Source organism: Lactuca serriola, chromosome 2, assembly GCF_051521515.1.
Source record: "Lactuca serriola cultivar US96UC23 chromosome 2, Lser_US96UC23_V15, whole genome shotgun sequence".
In the NCBI taxonomy this organism is placed as follows: domain Eukaryota; kingdom Viridiplantae; phylum Streptophyta; class Magnoliopsida; order Asterales; family Asteraceae; genus Lactuca; species Lactuca serriola.
Window position 1 is genome coordinate 223,569,554 of NC_136409.1, and position 17,501 is coordinate 223,587,054.

Below are 17,501 nucleotides of genomic sequence, written 5' to 3' on the forward strand. Positions count from 1 at the left end.
TGCATTTTAAAATTATTTTTAGATTTGGTCTCACGGTCTCACAAAATTAGAATGGTCTTAAATGAATCTGAATATATATATATATATATATATATATATATATATATATATATATATATATATATATATATATATATTATGAAATGTGGCATATATATATCATATGTCCGGATTTAGAGTAAGAAAAAAAGAAAAAAGTTGATGGAATAAAGATTTAGCATTTACCGACAAACCAGCAATGACAAGTCTAAGATATAAATTGATTCAATGGTATAAATGGGCATTTAATTAATATGAAGAATGAACATAAATATGTATCCATCATCGCTAAGCCCTAAGAGGATATGAATCTGAATCTATAGTTGTTGGAAATGGATTTACTGGAATATGAAATGACCTAGTCTGTGATTGGAGAAGAAATATTATTTGGAATAAAATTTAAATCTGAAGAAAATCTTTAGGTGCAGTAGGCAATGGATACCGATATGGATGAATATATTTATTCTCATTTGATATTTTAGAGAGAGAAAGCTATAAATTCTAGAGAGAGAGAGAGAGAAAGAATACTAAGAATAGGATTTTTGTGGGGGACTGCATCGAATCGAGAGCAACCAAAAGAAGATCACGAAATATCTGTGAGTGACCCTGCATCTGATTTCCTCCTCTGTAATTCTTCTATTTCTCTCTCTATATATACACGTATATACATATATTATATATGTATGCATATCCATCGGTGCTCTTGCTAATATATATATCACGCTGCATCACTCATTCATTTTGAATCTGATCATCTTAGAAATCAAGTACTTTAATGGCGTGTAATTATGAAGAAGACGTGCCTCATGTTCTAGCTGTTGATGATAATCTGATCGATCGTAAACTCGTTGAAAAATTGCTCAAAAGTTCTTCCTGCAGAGGTAATTAAATCACAAACATTATTTCATTTTTTTCTCATATATACTTCACTTAATCATACAATTAGCTTACATACATTTGCTTTTTCTTGATTGCATGTTTGAATCATTGGTAGCAGTTACTACGGCAGAAAATGGGATGAGAGCATTGGAATATTTAGGTTTAAAAGAGAATCATCAACAAAACAATGTGAGTCTCATACATTATATGCATGATATCCATTTTTCCCAGTTATCATTTTCAATAATATCATTGTTCCTTATTGTTTGCTTCATTTCCATTTTTAGTGTGAAAACATGAAAGTTTAGTTTTATTTTTTCTTTGATGAACTAAAGTTGTGTGCTTGATTTTAATGAATTGTAACCCTACGGACTAACACTGTAACGATTGAAATCTACAGGGTTCAAAAGTAAATATGATAATTACAGATTATTGCATGCCGGGAATGACGGGGTATGAGCTTCTTCAGAAAATCAAGGTGATTCTTCATAATTATTGTTATTGATTTTTTGGAATATATTTCGTTTGTCCAAACATAATCAATGATCAACAATTACCATATGTATAAAAGGGTGAATATCGTTTATTGTGTCCCTACCAACAAGGCTTATGACCAATATAATATAGCAACTAGATCACAGTTATCATATGTATCTTAGAAAAAGTATTCATAATTTCTATAAAATCATTCTTGTAAGTTGTAATTTGCTATTAAAAACATAATGATAATATTTTCTAATCGTTTTTGGCAATACACGTTTTGTTATTCACATTTCTTGATAAAATTATTTGCAATTAATTGCAACCAGGAATCATCAGTATTGAAGGAAGTTCCTGTAATCATCATGTCATCCGAGAATATTCCGACACGAATCAATGAGTAAGTTCCCTGTCTTTGTTAACCTCACATTATTTCTTTGTTCTTTTAAAGACTAATTAATACCGTATTTAAATGTACAAATTTGAACAAATTAGATGCTTGGAAATGGGGGCACATATGTTCATGTTGAAGCCTTTGAAGTTATCCGACGTGAAGAAGTTGAGACATCAATTAACAAATGTGGAAGTTGAAAAACGTTGATAAGAGCCACTTACGTTGATTAATGCTAGCGATTTTTGGTTTTTGTCTGTTTGGGTTTTCTGTCTTCTTCTAAATGCATCATGAAGAATAGTAGGGTTAGTTAATTTGGGATATTTAGTATGATTACAATTGTTGAACTCAGTTGTTGTATTTTGTAGCATGTTAATTAAATTTGTTTGTTTCGACACAAGTAGCCCTCTCACTTCTAAAAGAACCGTCCATGACAACTACTATTTCTTGTTAAAAATGCAACACCGTCTACTAAATGTCTAACTATATTTAGCTACAACTAATGTATAACTATAAACATGCAACCTCACACTAATGCATGATACACTAATGCTGCCTTCATAGTTAGAGGCTCGATGATGATAGATATGTACGTGTTGAATCATAAGGGTGCGGGACTTTGGCTCTAATACCATATAACATATACGTGGAGCCCAAACCGTCTCTCCAAAAAAGTCCCTTTATGGAGAGAAGGGAGACTCCAACATATATAACATTTAGGTAACGTTTGATATATGGACTAGAATGAACAAGACTGGACTGCACTGAACAAGATAGGACTGGACTGAAGATGACTGTATTTGATTGAACATTATAAATTATTTGTGAGGCGTTTGGTAGCACAAAGATGGAACATAACCTGAAGTTAAAATGACCAAATTACCCTTAAAGGTAACATATCTATGTAATATATATATATATATATATATATATATATATATATATATATATATATATATATATATACACACACACACACACACACACACACAGAGGTTCCGTTGAGATTTAAAAAAAGTAGAGATGTTGAGAGTCAACTTCAGCCACATATTTCATATATGCCGCTCTAACCTCCGATGTATCGGTGTGATAGACATGTTATAATTATAAATGATTATATAGCGTCGCTAGGGGTGCAAACGAGCCGAGCCAAGCCCGAGCCTGGCCAGGCTGGGCTCGGTCTCGTTTAGTTATATGAGGCTCGAGCTCGAGCTCGGCTCGATTCGAGCTTTCTTTTACTGAGCTCGGCTCGAGCTCGTAAAGAGTTATACAAGCTCGGCTCGGGCTTGGGCTCAAATCATTTTTACCTGGTGTGCCAAAATAAGCTTAAGCTCGGCTCGAGCTCGTTAAAAATCTCGTTTACTAATACCCGAAATTTATAATTCCCCTAATATGTATTTATTTTAATATATATATATATATATAATAAATAATATTATATAAAGGATCGTTTAGGCTCGCGAGCCTAATTGAGCTTTGTGACATAGGCTTGAGCTCGAGCTCGTTTAATAAACAAACTTAATATTAAGCTCGAGCTCGGCTCGGGCTCGTTTAAAATCGGTTTCGATTCGAGCTTTTAACGATCCAATCTCGAGTAGCTCGCGAGTAGCTTGACTCGTTTGCACCCATAAGTGTCGCATGTTCCTTTCTCCTCCGCCACCATCGCCACCATCACTACCACCGCCTTTGACGCCAACCGACCCCACCACTGCCACCTCCGTCACTTATATCACCGCCACTTCTGCCACTACCACATCATCTACCACCAACTGTCATAAATAAATATGATTACTCAATCTGTGAGAATATATATATATATATATATATATATATATATATATATATATATATATATATTTCAAGCTATACTTACAAACACAAAAAGAAAATGGGTAATCGATAAATTTGAAGAAAAAAAACACATTTGACGAAAATTATAGGTTCTATTAAAATTATATATATATATATATATATATATATATATATATATATATATATATATATAGTAGGTGTGAAACCCGTGTATTATACGGGTTTAAAAAAAAGTTTAATATAAAATTAAAAGCATTACATATTTTTTAAAATAATAAGTTTATATAAATACAAAGAATATAATTAATAAAGTAAGTAATTTAATATATAATGTAAGATATTTGAAAGATTGTATAGCATTTATTATGTAATTTAATAAAATGATTTGCTTTACATATATAAATCTCGTTAAAATATGGTTTTTAAATTCAAGAAAATGAAAATTACAAGAAAATGACAAGTGGAAAAAAAAATAATTCAAAAACTTTTAAAAAAAGACATGTGACAAAATCAATGAGAACATGACATTTGACAAAATTGATTTTCATTTATTAGGTTATATATATATATATATATATATATATATATATATATATATATATATATATATATATATAAAGAGAAAGTAAATGGGTAATTGATAAAGTTACTTAATTCTCTTAATAGTGATGACGAAAAAGGGTGTTAGGCCTAGAAAGATCCAAAACCAAAACCATAAGTAAAATAAAATCTTTGTATTAGTCGTTTTATAGTGTGGAAATTACTTAGCCATCTAGATCAACACTTCATTTTCAGTTATTCTGTTTCTCCCAAACTACATAGTCCCTTTGACCACTATATTTTTATCATGATCTCGTCTTCTGCCTCCCCGACTCCTATTTTTTCCATTTTGTCATATGCACTTGCTATGATTTTATATGTTCCACTCCTAACTTTTACTTTTTCCTTTTATCTACCAAACTCATACTTTTGCAATATGTTTAGTGTTTCAACCTTACCTAACACGACATATTTCAAGGTATATCTCTAACACGAAATCTTAAACGGACCCAACACAAAAATAAACGGGTTGACAAGAAAAAACACACTAATTAAATGGGTCGGGTTATGGTCAAACAGTTTCAACCCGTTTGTTGTTTTGACAAAACACGAACCCGCACGACACGACACAGTTGCCATGTCTACCTACAAATCTTCTAAGAGTATTTAATAGATAAATTAGCTTAGTAACACATGAGAGGTTTTAGATAACATAATGAATATATTAAAAATTGTAATTCATTTTATTGTATTTGTGTATGCTAACTATGATTGTATTTACATAAGAGAACTTGTTAGTATTGCATATTTTATTTCCTTATTTTTTATTAGTTTATTTTAGATTTTTAGCTCTTTTTGTTAGTATTGCATTGTATATTCTATATTTTCTTTATCATGGAACGTATCTGGGACTTTTTATTTTGCATAAGGAATTTTGCAGGGTTTTGGAGCTCGTTGCGGTTGCGGTTTGACTGGAGACGGGCTTAGTGGGACCTCGAGGCATTGTTGGGCTTGGCGGATCCATAAAAGGAGATTTGGGCCTTAAGAGTTACAGACTTGGATATTTTGGACTTGTGAAGATGGGTCATAAACTTTTATTTTGGGCTTGGAGTATCCACTTTTGTAGCTAAATGATGATTGGTTGGTTTAAATCATATGGATATGGAGGGGACCAAAGGAATCATTGGTAGTGGAAGGGTGGAGTAGAGGAATGAGGAGCCAATAGCATCACACCAACACTCGCACAGGTGGAATTTTCGTCGTGCGGGTACCCGCACAACTGCCCAGTTTGGGCATTTTGGTCATTTGGCACACCATAACCTTAGGGGATCATATTTAGCAGCCATACTCTCGATTTTACACCATTGGAGAGCTGAAGAAGGCGATTTTGAAGCTCAAGACTCATTTCTTTTCATTTTTCCAAGTTATTGGTTGTTTCTTTATGCAATTATACTTTTGTGATTGTTGTTCTATTGTCATGAATGGCTAAACTCTCTATTTTGGTTAACTTTAGCTAAAACCCTTGAATGTTTGTGGGTTTTTGAAGGATTCATGTTTGATTATCAATTATCTCATGTTTATGATTCTAGTTCATATTTCTTATGCTTATTTGATACTTTGATCATAAGCTTGGTACTTGAATGAGCAATTGTTGGTTTATTTCTTTGGTTTTGCATTGAATCATTGAATTTACTTAGAACAAGAACTTTATGATGGTAGAAATCATCTCTAGTTTATGAATCGTAGCTCCTTTATGGATGTGTAAGCATTGACATCCTCTAGGAATTGGGGATTCCTTCATTCTTATGGCTAATTAACTTCTTGGGTTCAATTGCTTCAATTGGATCTTTGATTTTGATTAAGAAGGTATGTTGTGGGCTTCCCCAACCTCCATAATACCTATTTGGAATCTTGGCATATCATGCTTTATGATTGTTATAACCAACTTGGGATGAATGATAAGCTTTGTATTGAATCCTAATGATAAACACACAAATGTTCATTGTGTTGAATTGCCTTGGTTAACCAATTTTTCCAACATTTGAGTATCTTACCATCTTGCTTAATTGCAAGCTTTTTAGTTATTTAAGTCTTTTAGTTTTCAAGCAATCACAACACCCCCCCCCCCCCCCCCACCTTTTTAGTTTAATTGTAGTTAGTTTATTTGCACTAGTTCTAATAGACTGCATTCGTAGTTGAATGCAACCATTTCCCCGAGGATCGATAACCCTTTTTACCATTATATTACGTTTTATTTGCAACTAAAGGGTGTAATTTGCTTGGTGGACTTGACATCCCACCACATACACACTAGTCACGTAAATATGTATGTGAAAGTAAACTTGCAAAAATGGAACTTGATTACAAAACGTCTACATCTTCCTATATGTTAAACAAAAACAAAGTACATCTATTTATACTAAATAAAGAGTTGCATAATAGCTATCATCTAGCCCACGATATTATGCTAAAATGTAGCCACTCACTTTTATCTTCCATAAAACCCGATCAAAGATAAATACCAAATCTTTTGTTGCATGTTTGCATGTTTGGATTACAACAAACCCGATTAATGCAACAATTAGGGGTGAGCAAACCCAAACCGAGAAACCAATTAAAACCGACGAAACCGAAACTGAAAAAAGCGAAACCGAAGCAAAATTGACGGTTAGGGTTTAGATTTTTTTTAAAACCCAAAAATCAGGTTCGGTTTCGATTTTTACCCAGAAACCGACCTATCCAACCCAAGAAACCAACTCATACCTAAAACCGACAAACCGACCTATATATATATATATATATATATATATATATATATATATATATATATATATATATATATATAAGAAAATATAACAACCCTAACCTAAATCACTAAATCGAAATCGGGGTCTCTGTTTCTCACTTCAGTCTTCCATTCTCATTATCGTCATTCGTATTTTCTCGTCTCCCCTTCCCCAATCGAAATCGACGACGCAACCAGCAACAACAGGATCTCCGACAAGTTCCGACTCCAACAACCCCATTCCCAAACCACTGACGCCACTCTTCCAAACCGCCGCCTCCGACGCTCCATTCTCGCTTCTCACTTCTCAAGTTGGTTTTCAAATTTCTCTTAAGGATTATAACATTGATTATAATCTTCAAGGATTATAACCTTCATGGTTCATCTAGAATTTGAATGTTTGATTATAACCTTCATAGTTCCTCTAGAGAAAGAGAGACATCAATATTCAGCAAATTATTGTTGTTGTTTAATTTAAAGAGTAGCTGATTTAATTATTTTAGAGCTGAATGAACCCACAATATAGATTATTGTTGTTGAAACATTGTTGTTGTTTGCTTATGAATTATGATGTTTTTGGCTATTTGCTTATGATTTTTGATGCTGAAATTCAGAATTTTTGTTCCTGTATGATCTAAAAACAATTTTTTTTGGTAATTCCAGAAACTGTTGATGTTGATTGCATTTTTTTCTATGTAGATGAAAGGTCTCAAGTAAATGCATAAATTGTTGAGTGCATGGGTTGAACCCAAGAAACCGAAAAACCGCCCATACCGATCTTAGAACCCGAGAAACCGAACCGACCAGAAACCGATCCCATTGGGTTCTGAAAACCAGAAACTGACCATTTACGGGTTGGGTTGGGTTTGGGTCTAAAACTGACCCAAACCGACCCATGCACAGCCCTAGCAACAACTATCCCCCCCCCCCCCCCACCGATTTTTTGGTTAGAAGTAGCCCATATACTTTAATTTTATACATATTAGGCCCAAAAATATAAAATTTTGGCTATGACCCCCTCCTGTTCACCGATTTTATACATATTATATTTTTGGCCCCCAAATCAAACGTTGAAGCTCCACCCCTGCTTGTTGGTGAACTAATCTACACTTGAAGTGAGTCCATTACCTAAGCACACATGCACGCTAATACAATATTGTACTTTTAATGTTCTTTGATTTATTTACAATACGCATAAACTATATGGAATACTTTAAATAGTATATGGTGCATTCACAAAATAAATTTTACAATAAGTTGTCAAATTGGTCAAATCTTATTGTTTTGAATTAGCTTTTGATCATGGTGATATGCATGGTGCGTTTGAAACTTGTGTGACCGTTTGAGGCTTAGGTACCCACGTGTGGTACACATATGACGGCTCAAGATATACACGTTACTTGTCATGTTTCATCAAAGATGATGATGTTGATCTTTGTAATTGAGGAATTAACTATGTTAATGTTGTTAACTAGGATGTGAATTTATGTTTGAACGTAAGGTCTTTGGAAATTAGATTAGAAATATTCGATTTGAATAGTAAACGGGTTTTCCATAATTGCCTAGCAAACATGAAGAAATTTGGTCGATTACCCGTTTTCAAAATTTTCCTAGCAAACGGGCTTTGTGATCTTCCAAGATCTAACATGTTGAGTTTTTCTAACTTTTACAATTCAAGTCCAATGATCATGCATTTCTGCTTATGCTCCATATGAACATTTATAAAAGTATTTAAGAGATAAAAGAGCTTAGAAACATCTATGAAATTTCAGATAATATAACAAAGATATTAGAGTTTGTAATTCATTCAATTGTATTTTTGTAGGCGATTATTGATCATTTTTACTTGATAGGACATGTTGGGGGACTAATCTACTCATCAAATGCCTTGATATAATTTTGTACTTTCAACATTCATTCCTTTATCTACTATACGCATAAACTATGTAGAATAGTATATATAATACTAGGTGCGTGGAATTTACGAATGAATTTTACAAAAGAGTTATGAAATTGGTCAAACCTTACTGTTTTGAACTATGCTTTGATCAACGAGTAAAATGATCTTTGCATGTTGTTTTAGTTTGGCGAAAGTATTTATATGGTCATGTTCATATGGGGAACATACTTTTACCTTTTAGGAGACTACGATTCTCAAATAGAAGAGACAAGGATTTTCAACAACCAATCAATCAAGAACATAACTTTCCTTCTTTACTTTTTAGAAAAGATCTAATTAATTATTTTTTCATTTTTTCCACTAATTTTAAAACTTCAATAAAGGTATTAAAAAGCGCATGCTTACACACACACACACGCGTAGGGATATTATAAATTGATCCATTTTTAATTAAATTTTCATGATCTGCTATCCAGAATTCATTAACGTTTCTAAACTAACCACAAATTCAATGTTACTCTAACATTTTTATAAGAAGGAAAGCTACTTTGTCCAAAATGGTTAACTTCACTCAATAAATAAATTAATAATAATAATATATTCTTTCGTCAACATAAACATATATCGGTTTTAGCTACAATACAATCGTTTTGTGGCAGTTAAATAGATTGCTTTTCTCAGATTATGACGGATGCACCAAATGAAACACATGTTTTAGAAGTCAACTACATGATAAGATCCAAAGATCCGATTACATACCCATTGGATAAAAAAGGTTCCCATGAACACAACACCATAGAAAAGCCAAAAACAAAGTAAATGATTAATAAAAGTTGAAACAGGAACAGGGGAACAACAACATTACATGGTGATTGGTGATACGATACGAGATGAAGATAGTTTATAACTAGCTAGTAGCCTAGTAACGATGAGGATGAGGAGGTTGATGACGATCCATTCCGAAACAATGGAGGATAGGGTAACAGAGACAAGAGAAGCAACTCCCAATCAGAGAGGTCACCATTAAGCAAGGGCAACAGCAGAATGACACCAGTGAGTTACCATCATGTGGACCATCATGGTTGGTATGGCGAGGCGGAGGAGGTGGGGGGTGATGATGTGGCGGTGGAGGAGGATGGTGAGGAGGACCATGGGAGCGCATCTTTCTTGATCGTCTTCTTCACTGAAATCTAAATTCAATTTTTGACCAGAATTAGAAGAAAGTACCAACTAATTAGTAAGCAAAATTATGGATACCATTCTGATCCTCACATAAAGCTCAATAGACGGAAATTTAAAAGAGGAACGTTGATCCTCAATTGAGTATTGTATTATGACCTACTTCAATGGCTGAATCTAAATCTAGAAATAATGAAATACTATATTAAATAGGAGGAAACTCGATCCTCTTCTATAACTCAAAAGCACCCACTGGCCACAGCCAATGGATGCCGATTACAAAAATTTCAAGATATTTATTCAGCCGAAGAGAAACTTGATTCAGATGCTGAAAAATCAGAACTCGTATAATGATCATCAAAATCAGTGGTGATGGTATGTTGCAGAAGCAATTAAAATCATCTAATAATAATATGGCTATGGCTATGGCTGTGAAAAACTTACCAAGAGGAAAGAGATTTGTTTGGAATCGGTGGATCTGCAGTCGGTGTTGTTGTGCAGTTGTGCTTGTGATCTGTGAAAGAAGATGTGGGTGGGGGTCTAAAACTTAAGGAAGGGAAGCAAAAGTTAGAGGGGAAGTGAATTTGAACTTCATGCGTGGCACTAATATCTGCCGTTGACTGTTCTCTAGTACCCACACGTGTTCGCTATTTAAAAGGTTTGAGTCGACATCTTTTCTACTTCTACCTACTTCCCCACCCCCATCTTTCTTCGTTTTGTATTTTCGAGAAATAAGCAAATCTTTTCATAATTCTAAAGTAATGTAGAACTGTAGATGGGAATATTCTAAAGTAACAAACATTTTAACTTTTTTTTTTTTTTTTCTTCTTTCTGAAATAGACAAATATGAGAAAAATTTACATAAATCTTTTCCTTCGAATCTTGTCTAAATTTTTACTATAAAATATTTTCAAATTTATTTTTATATATTTTAAAATTTAGTTTGTTTAATATATAATTTTTCATCTTTTTACATATTTTACAGTAGTTTTATGATCTACTCATTTTACAAAATTAATCTTTTCCTTTTTAAAAGTTTTGTTTATTTTCAATTCGTTTTTTTTTTCTTTTACATATTCAGTTTTATACATATTCGTTTTTAGGTACGTACATTGTTATTTTTATTTGTAATTATTCACAATATCTTATTATAATAAGTGGGTTTTTTAAAATACAATGCTATAATTGTGTATGTTTCCCCCAAACAGTCAATTTTCATAAAAGTATTGTTCAATCTTTATAACATGTATCAGGTTTCAATGTGCTCCAAAAGTCAGATTTTAGTTTCAGATCACGTAAGAAGCAACATATATTAAAGTTTGAATACGTCGTTTTTCTTGAATAACAGCAAATACATGTTAAAAAGACAGAAGTTTTTTCATTTCGTCTAAACTGTTTCCATTAAATAAAAGAAGGAAATGATCAGAAACGTAGTGTAGGCCATATGTAAACATGGATTTTTTCATTCAAACTTTTTTTTTTTTAAAATGTGAAGGTTAGATGAAAAAAATGAGCAAGGAAGGATACAGATTATTTTAAACAAATATACAACTTTTCAACCTAAAAACCGAAATAAGTTTGAAGTATAAACAAAATCACAGTTATCTATTTCAAAACTTCTGCGTTGAAGCAGCCCGGTTTATCCTCTGGGCACCCAACTTTGGCACACCAGGTTTAGATCCTCCTCCTCTACCTCCTCCTCTCCCAGCTGCTAAAGGCCTTGCCCTTGTGGTTGGTGCTGGTGCTGCAATAGCAGCCCATGGATCATCCTCATCAACAACACTCCCACTACCAATCCCTCCTCCTGCTGCTGCTTTCACATTCGAATTTGAAGATCTTGACGCCAATTTTGGGGCAGGAGCTGGGGCAGGGGCAGGGGCAGCTATTGAACCCCATAAATCATCATCTGCATCTTTGCTCACATGTGATGTAGATTTCGGCCGAGGAATTGATCCTGAAAAGAAAAAAACAAATACAATTGTATGAAATTAACAAGTAAATAAATATATCATAAAAGTTGGAAAATGATTAAATAAATAATACCTTGTGGTTTTGTGTGTATGACAGGCCGTTTTTGAGCTGCTTCGATGTTTGCAAGTGCAGGTGGCGGTTTTTCGTCTTCTAGTGGCAACATATCGTCCCACCCGTCTTTTTCAATCTCTTCATCTTCATGAATACCGATACCGTTCTCTAGCTCACCCCAGCCGTCAGTCGAGGTAGGTGACACCGGTGCAGGTTGATCCGCCATGTCACCACCATAATCTGAACTTCCACCTCGGACTAGTGTTGTTGTACTTTGGGTATGTGCACGTGATGCTACTACTAAGATGATAGAAATCCAGTAATTATTTTATAAAAAAAAAAAATGAAATTATATTTGCGTCAAGGAAATGTGTTGTGTTTGTTACAAAGTTATTACCTGTAATGGCGGCATTGGGGACAGCAGAAACAAGAGGTGAGGTGGATTTTGGAGGCACTGCTTGTGTGGTTTGTTCCGAGGGTTTGCCTTTTGTTGTCAAAGAGTTCATTGCCCATCTGTATTATAATTATAAATTATAATTGCATGTATTGTTGGTTGGGTTTCAGTCTTACTTTTTAAAGGCAGCAAGATAAGGAATTAGCAAAATAAATAGATTACATTACATACCCAAGTATACTTGCGTTCCCTGGAAGTGATGAAATTGTGGACCCCATACCCTCGCTGCTATCCCCACCAGATGTCTACAAAAACATATTAAACACATTGTTTAATAATAACCAACGATATATAATATAGCCACGGATTCCAAAAAGAAAATGAAACAACCACCTTTTCATGGTACTGCTTAACTATCTGCAAAAACTGTTCAACTGCTTGGAAGGCCTTTGACCGGACATCACTGCAGAAAATCAAAAATAAAAAATAATTTTAATTTGGAAAATTAAATGCTAGCTAATACAACTAAAGGAAAATAAGGTAACCTGTCGGGATCAATTGTGAGTACAACAACATTTGGCAGTATACGAGCTGCAATCTCTTGGGGTTCATAATAAGAGCTTGTGGCACACAGAGCCATTATACCTGCCACACCCAGAATGAAATTTTGTATTTTAGAAAAAAAAAAGATTGATAATTAATTAAGTAATTTCATTGGGGGAAAATATAAAACCAAAGTAAATTGACCTGCTCCTCTAGCAGGAGGAAATGTATCACGCAAAGCACGAACAGTGAACGCATTAATCAGCACTCTCTTGCGTGTCTGCAATTTTATTAACCATAAATAAATAAATAAATGCATTTGCTTCAAGAAAAGAAAAGGAGTTATGAAATAATAAAGATTTAGAATACTAAAAAAATTCAAAATGGGGGGTTTTATTAACTAACTAACCCCTTCATTAAGATGGGTAGCAATATTCCCAAGAAGTATTGTGGTATTTGTTCTGATTGCTGGTTCCTCGTCCACCTGGAGCTTTGAAAGATATTTCAAAAGTGACCCAGATAAGGTGCGTTGTGACAGCTGCATGTTAAAGAATAAACAGATAGATTAAAATTAAATCATAAGAAACAGACATAAGCAAGCTAAATCTGATGATTTTATCATAAATATACCTTTGGAGCAAGAACAAGCATGGATTTAAGAGTCAACTCACGCAGGAAGGCAGATGTGTCTGAAAAACCAGTAGCAACATGTGGATACACCTAAGGAAGGAAACACAGACCAAAACAAACCAAACCAATCAGCTTGTTTGAGTTTGACACTAGAAAAATTTTGATTCTTACTTGTTCATCAACTATTTGGGCAGAAAATGACTCTCCATATTGATCAATATGCTGCAGAAGTCCAACTCTAATAGCTCGGTCATTGGAAGCAAAAAGCTTCACAATTGTTGGCAGGACCTACATTAAACATTAATAATAACACCAACAATCAGAATAAGAAAACCAGCTGCCACCTGGAACACACCACAACATAGAATGAATATATATATATATATATATATATATATATATATATATATATATTAACCTTTTTGTTGAATTCTTCTGGTGAAAGCCAAGCACCCATTTTCAAAAACGCAGTCAAAGCAGGTGCAGTAGCTGAACCGAATTCTAAGGCGGAAGCTACCAAAGGAAGAAACTGCAAATCCATAACACAAACTTCACATTCTATATTTCAATTTAATATTCATTGAACAAAAAAAAAGTATATATATATAGTATATACCTTTTTGAGAACAATTTCACGAGGCAGCTGCTCTGCTAAAGTTGGAAGTTTCCGGAAGAATGTATCCTTCTCGACACTGTCTTTTAAATTAAGTATCTCCATGAAATGAATGGTATCCACCAACTTGTTCTGAAAGTACTCTGCCATAACAAGTTTGGTTTTTTTTTTTAGCATTTAAAACCTATAGGGTTAATAATGTAAGATACATTAAATTGTAAGTGAAGCGAGTGAGTGTTGAGACAAACCGCAGTTTTCAAGAAGCTTTGATGAATTCAGCCTGCGAGAAGGCATAGAACTCAAGAGCCGCTGATAATCTGGAAGTAGAGACTGTGAGACAGGAAATAGACAGACCCAGATGAAAATGAATATTCAAATCACCAAAATCTTTTAAACAGTCAGTATTTCACATAATCAATAACAAAAACAAATGCAAACAACATTTCACAGAAACAAAGATTCTATCCATGAATGAAGAAGTCAGTTTCTTGTCAACTATAATGGCAATGAAGCTGACCTTTGGTATTGAAGCTGTATTTCGTAGCTCCTCGGTTTTGCTCAGTTTCAACCCAGCAAAAATCTCATAGATGAGACAGCCTGGTAATAAGTTTAAGCAAGATAAACTAAACAGCTATTTTTTATTTTAAAAAAAATGAATGAGGCAATGTTATAAAAGCTTACCTAAACCCCAAGAATCAATTGCCCATGGTGGAGATTTCCTGATTGTTGCCCAGTCTGATTTTGCCAACTCCATTGGTTTGTATTGCGTGCCAACAAGCCATTCGTATTGCTGGATATTAATAAATGAAAGTTAAGAAACCAGAATCCATCAAAAAGGTATTTAAGCAATTTTGAATTGTTGCTATATAAGATTCCATTTGTATGATTGAGTGATGATGGCATACCAGCATTGGTCCAGTAGAGAGTTCATTATTCCCATCAAACTCAGAAAGAGCATCAAAAGCATGCAACTTCCAGTCCAAAGTTGGAGTAACCACCACACTTTCCAAGCAAACATTACCATGCACCTGAATCAAACACACGTTAAAAGAATGCAACTTCAAGTACAAAAGAATGTCACATGATGACGCAAGAATTTAAGATCTATATGACAATACTTACAAGTTTGCAATCATTATTAAGGAAGCTCACAGCTTTAGCTATGCGATGCAAGCCCCAAGCATAATATTCATTCCTGGTGTCAAAAACAGCACTATTATATGATAATCCAAACCAAGTTGGGAAGGTTGAAGAATAGATCCATCAAATAATTAAAAAGAGTGAACCAATTTTAGGACATGAGAACACAAAAAAAATAATAATAACAAACAGAGAATCCAATTGAAAAATGAGACTGTGTACCTTTGTGTACCTTCTAATCCCAATTCCCTGATCTTTTCTGCCAGTGGCATAACAGGTTCAGTGACAATATAGATAACAACCTTTGTGGATGACCCATCAAATATCTCAGCCTCGGTACTGTGGAGAAATGACAATATATTTGGATGCCTTACCTGAAAATGAAATAACAAATTACAGATTTGCTTCCCACTCAACAGAAACAGATACAAACTATAAATTATTAATTATATACAAAAAACTTACTGTTCGAAGCCGCTTAACACCATTGCGCCCAGCAGCTAAATGTCCATCATTGGCATTGCTTCCTGTAAGAGAAAAGATTGATACTGGGGATCCATCGTCCTATACAAACAACCAATTAAATTACAACCTGAAGTGAATTTGTCATTCATTCAAAAGATCATAGATGATTTAGTATGGTGAGTCTCTAACTGATAAGTATTTCAAGAAACAGCTATATACCATTTATCAGAAACAATATAAACAGACTGCACATGTTGCAAGAAAAAAGGAGTAGAAGGATCATACTATCAATGATTGATGGCAAGCAGATTTGGTTTAATGACTGTTAAGTACTTTTTTGAAACATCATTATTGTTAAGAAATGAAAGGACTGCACGCAATAACATGATTAGTTCCAAACCGATAACAACAAGTGTTTCTCATTGTACAAAGTATGTTGAGCTATAGTTGTGACTTTCTTGTTCATGACTGCTTTACAGATACATGTATGAATAAAATTCCATGTCACTTCAATTAATCATGCACTCAATCGGAGTCCTTAATAAATTTCAGCATCAAATTCCCTACAAACCTTCAAATCTCACATTTCTATGTGCAAGTCAAATTCTAATCCACCCATAGTATGATAAACCTATGAAAGCATCTGCACCAACTCCATGCTTAAAGAAGATTGATTTGCAAAACTTATAAATTTTAACAAAATAGAATAATCTTATCAAATCAAGATTCCTTGATCCTATTACTATTAAATATCTCTGATGAGCTACTTATAAACTTTATCATGCAAAAACCTTTACATCTCACACTGTCCATGAATCACAAAATTCCAATATAATCCACATCACTATATAACTTGACCCCATAACAACTGCACTAACTTCGACCTTAACAATATACATAACAGCAAATGCTAACCCTAACAAGTTCACCAACCCTAACAAATCTCACTCACTTGATCCTACTATACTAACATCTTATGCACAAATCTACACACCACGCAGAAATAGAAAATTCAATTCGGGAATTTCAGCAGCACAATTGAATCGGTTAACAACGCAAATACACATGAGTCAGGACTCAGGAGTACAAGCGATATAAAGAATCTTCATATATATATACATCCATAAACACACACAAAAAAATATTTATATAAATGAAAACATATATAGATAAAAAGAAATATATGTTAGAAGTTACTTTGGAGGTGCCGCGAGAGTGAGTCCAAGAGCCCCAAGCGGAGGAATAAGGTTCGCCGATGTTGTAAGGCAAATCTTTGACGCCAGCGCCAGATCCGGAGACAACATCTTTCAAGAATTTAAACATTTGCTCTCGAGAAAGAAGGCGATCGATCGATCTGAAATTCTGGTGAGACAGACGAGAGTGCTGCGATTCGTATAGAGCAGACACGGGTGAGTGGAGACGAAATGGAACGGAAAATCGTCGCACTGTAATCAACAATTAATTAATGGATTAACTGAAACTGTAGCCCCGAAGTTTTATGTTTAACAAAAAATAATCAGTTTTACTTTTTTTCTTTTTACCTATACTTTATCCTATTACTAACATACAAATACAAAAAACTAAATATAAAGATATTATATGATAATAATAAATTTTTATCCAAAACTCGTACTAAATAATATAATCATCTAGATATAACCATATACATAACCAGTCCAACGTTAAAAA

At 33.8% G+C, this 17,501-nt stretch overlaps 2 protein-coding genes and 1 long non-coding RNA gene across 5 annotated transcripts; 1 reads left to right on the forward strand and 2 right to left on the reverse strand.

Annotated features, from left to right (window-relative positions):
* The first annotated feature begins 409 nt into the window (after positions 1–409).
* Positions 410–2,189, forward strand: RR16 (response regulator 16). Of its 2 annotated transcripts, XM_079028889.1 has the most exons (6): positions 410–635; positions 800–920; positions 1,037–1,107; positions 1,319–1,396; positions 1,728–1,798; positions 1,894–2,189. In XM_079028889.1, exons 2-6 carry the CDS (start codon positions 815–817, stop codon positions 1,997–1,999), a joined length of 432 nt encoding a protein of 143 aa, XP_078885015.1. In that variant the 5' UTR covers positions 410–635; positions 800–814; the 3' UTR covers positions 2,000–2,189. The 2 variants fall into 2 exon arrangements, with proteins under 2 accessions (XP_078885015.1, XP_078885014.1); XM_079028888.1 differs by lacking the exon at positions 410–635 and having other exon boundaries at positions 692–920.
* Positions 2,190–9,538: 7,349 nt separating this feature from the next.
* Positions 9,539–10,725, reverse strand: LOC145088685 (uncharacterized). Its single transcript, XR_013701193.1, has 2 exons — positions 10,450–10,725; positions 9,539–10,016 (listed from the first exon to the last, which is right to left on the reverse strand). It is a non-coding gene; the product is annotated as an uncharacterized LOC145088685 (long non-coding RNA).
* Positions 10,726–11,448: 723 nt separating this feature from the next.
* Positions 11,449–17,276, reverse strand: CTEXP (kinase family with ARM repeat domain-containing protein). Of its 2 annotated transcripts, none has more exons than XM_079027076.1 (20): positions 17,010–17,276; positions 15,813–15,911; positions 15,570–15,721; positions 15,330–15,402; positions 15,113–15,235; positions 14,889–14,997; positions 14,725–14,804; positions 14,456–14,537; positions 14,211–14,350; positions 14,013–14,123; positions 13,766–13,882; positions 13,595–13,684; positions 13,374–13,502; positions 13,169–13,244; positions 12,967–13,066; positions 12,815–12,884; positions 12,653–12,726; positions 12,425–12,540; positions 12,049–12,324; positions 11,449–11,959 (listed from the first exon to the last, which is right to left on the reverse strand). In XM_079027076.1, exons 1-20 carry the CDS (start codon positions 17,133–17,135, stop codon positions 11,616–11,618), a joined length of 2,487 nt encoding a protein of 828 aa, XP_078883202.1. In that variant the 5' UTR covers positions 17,136–17,276; the 3' UTR covers positions 11,449–11,615. The 2 variants fall into 2 exon arrangements, with proteins under 2 accessions (XP_078883202.1, XP_078883201.1); XM_079027075.1 differs by having other exon boundaries at positions 12,049–12,327.
* Between the last annotated feature and the right edge of the window lie 225 nt (positions 17,277–17,501).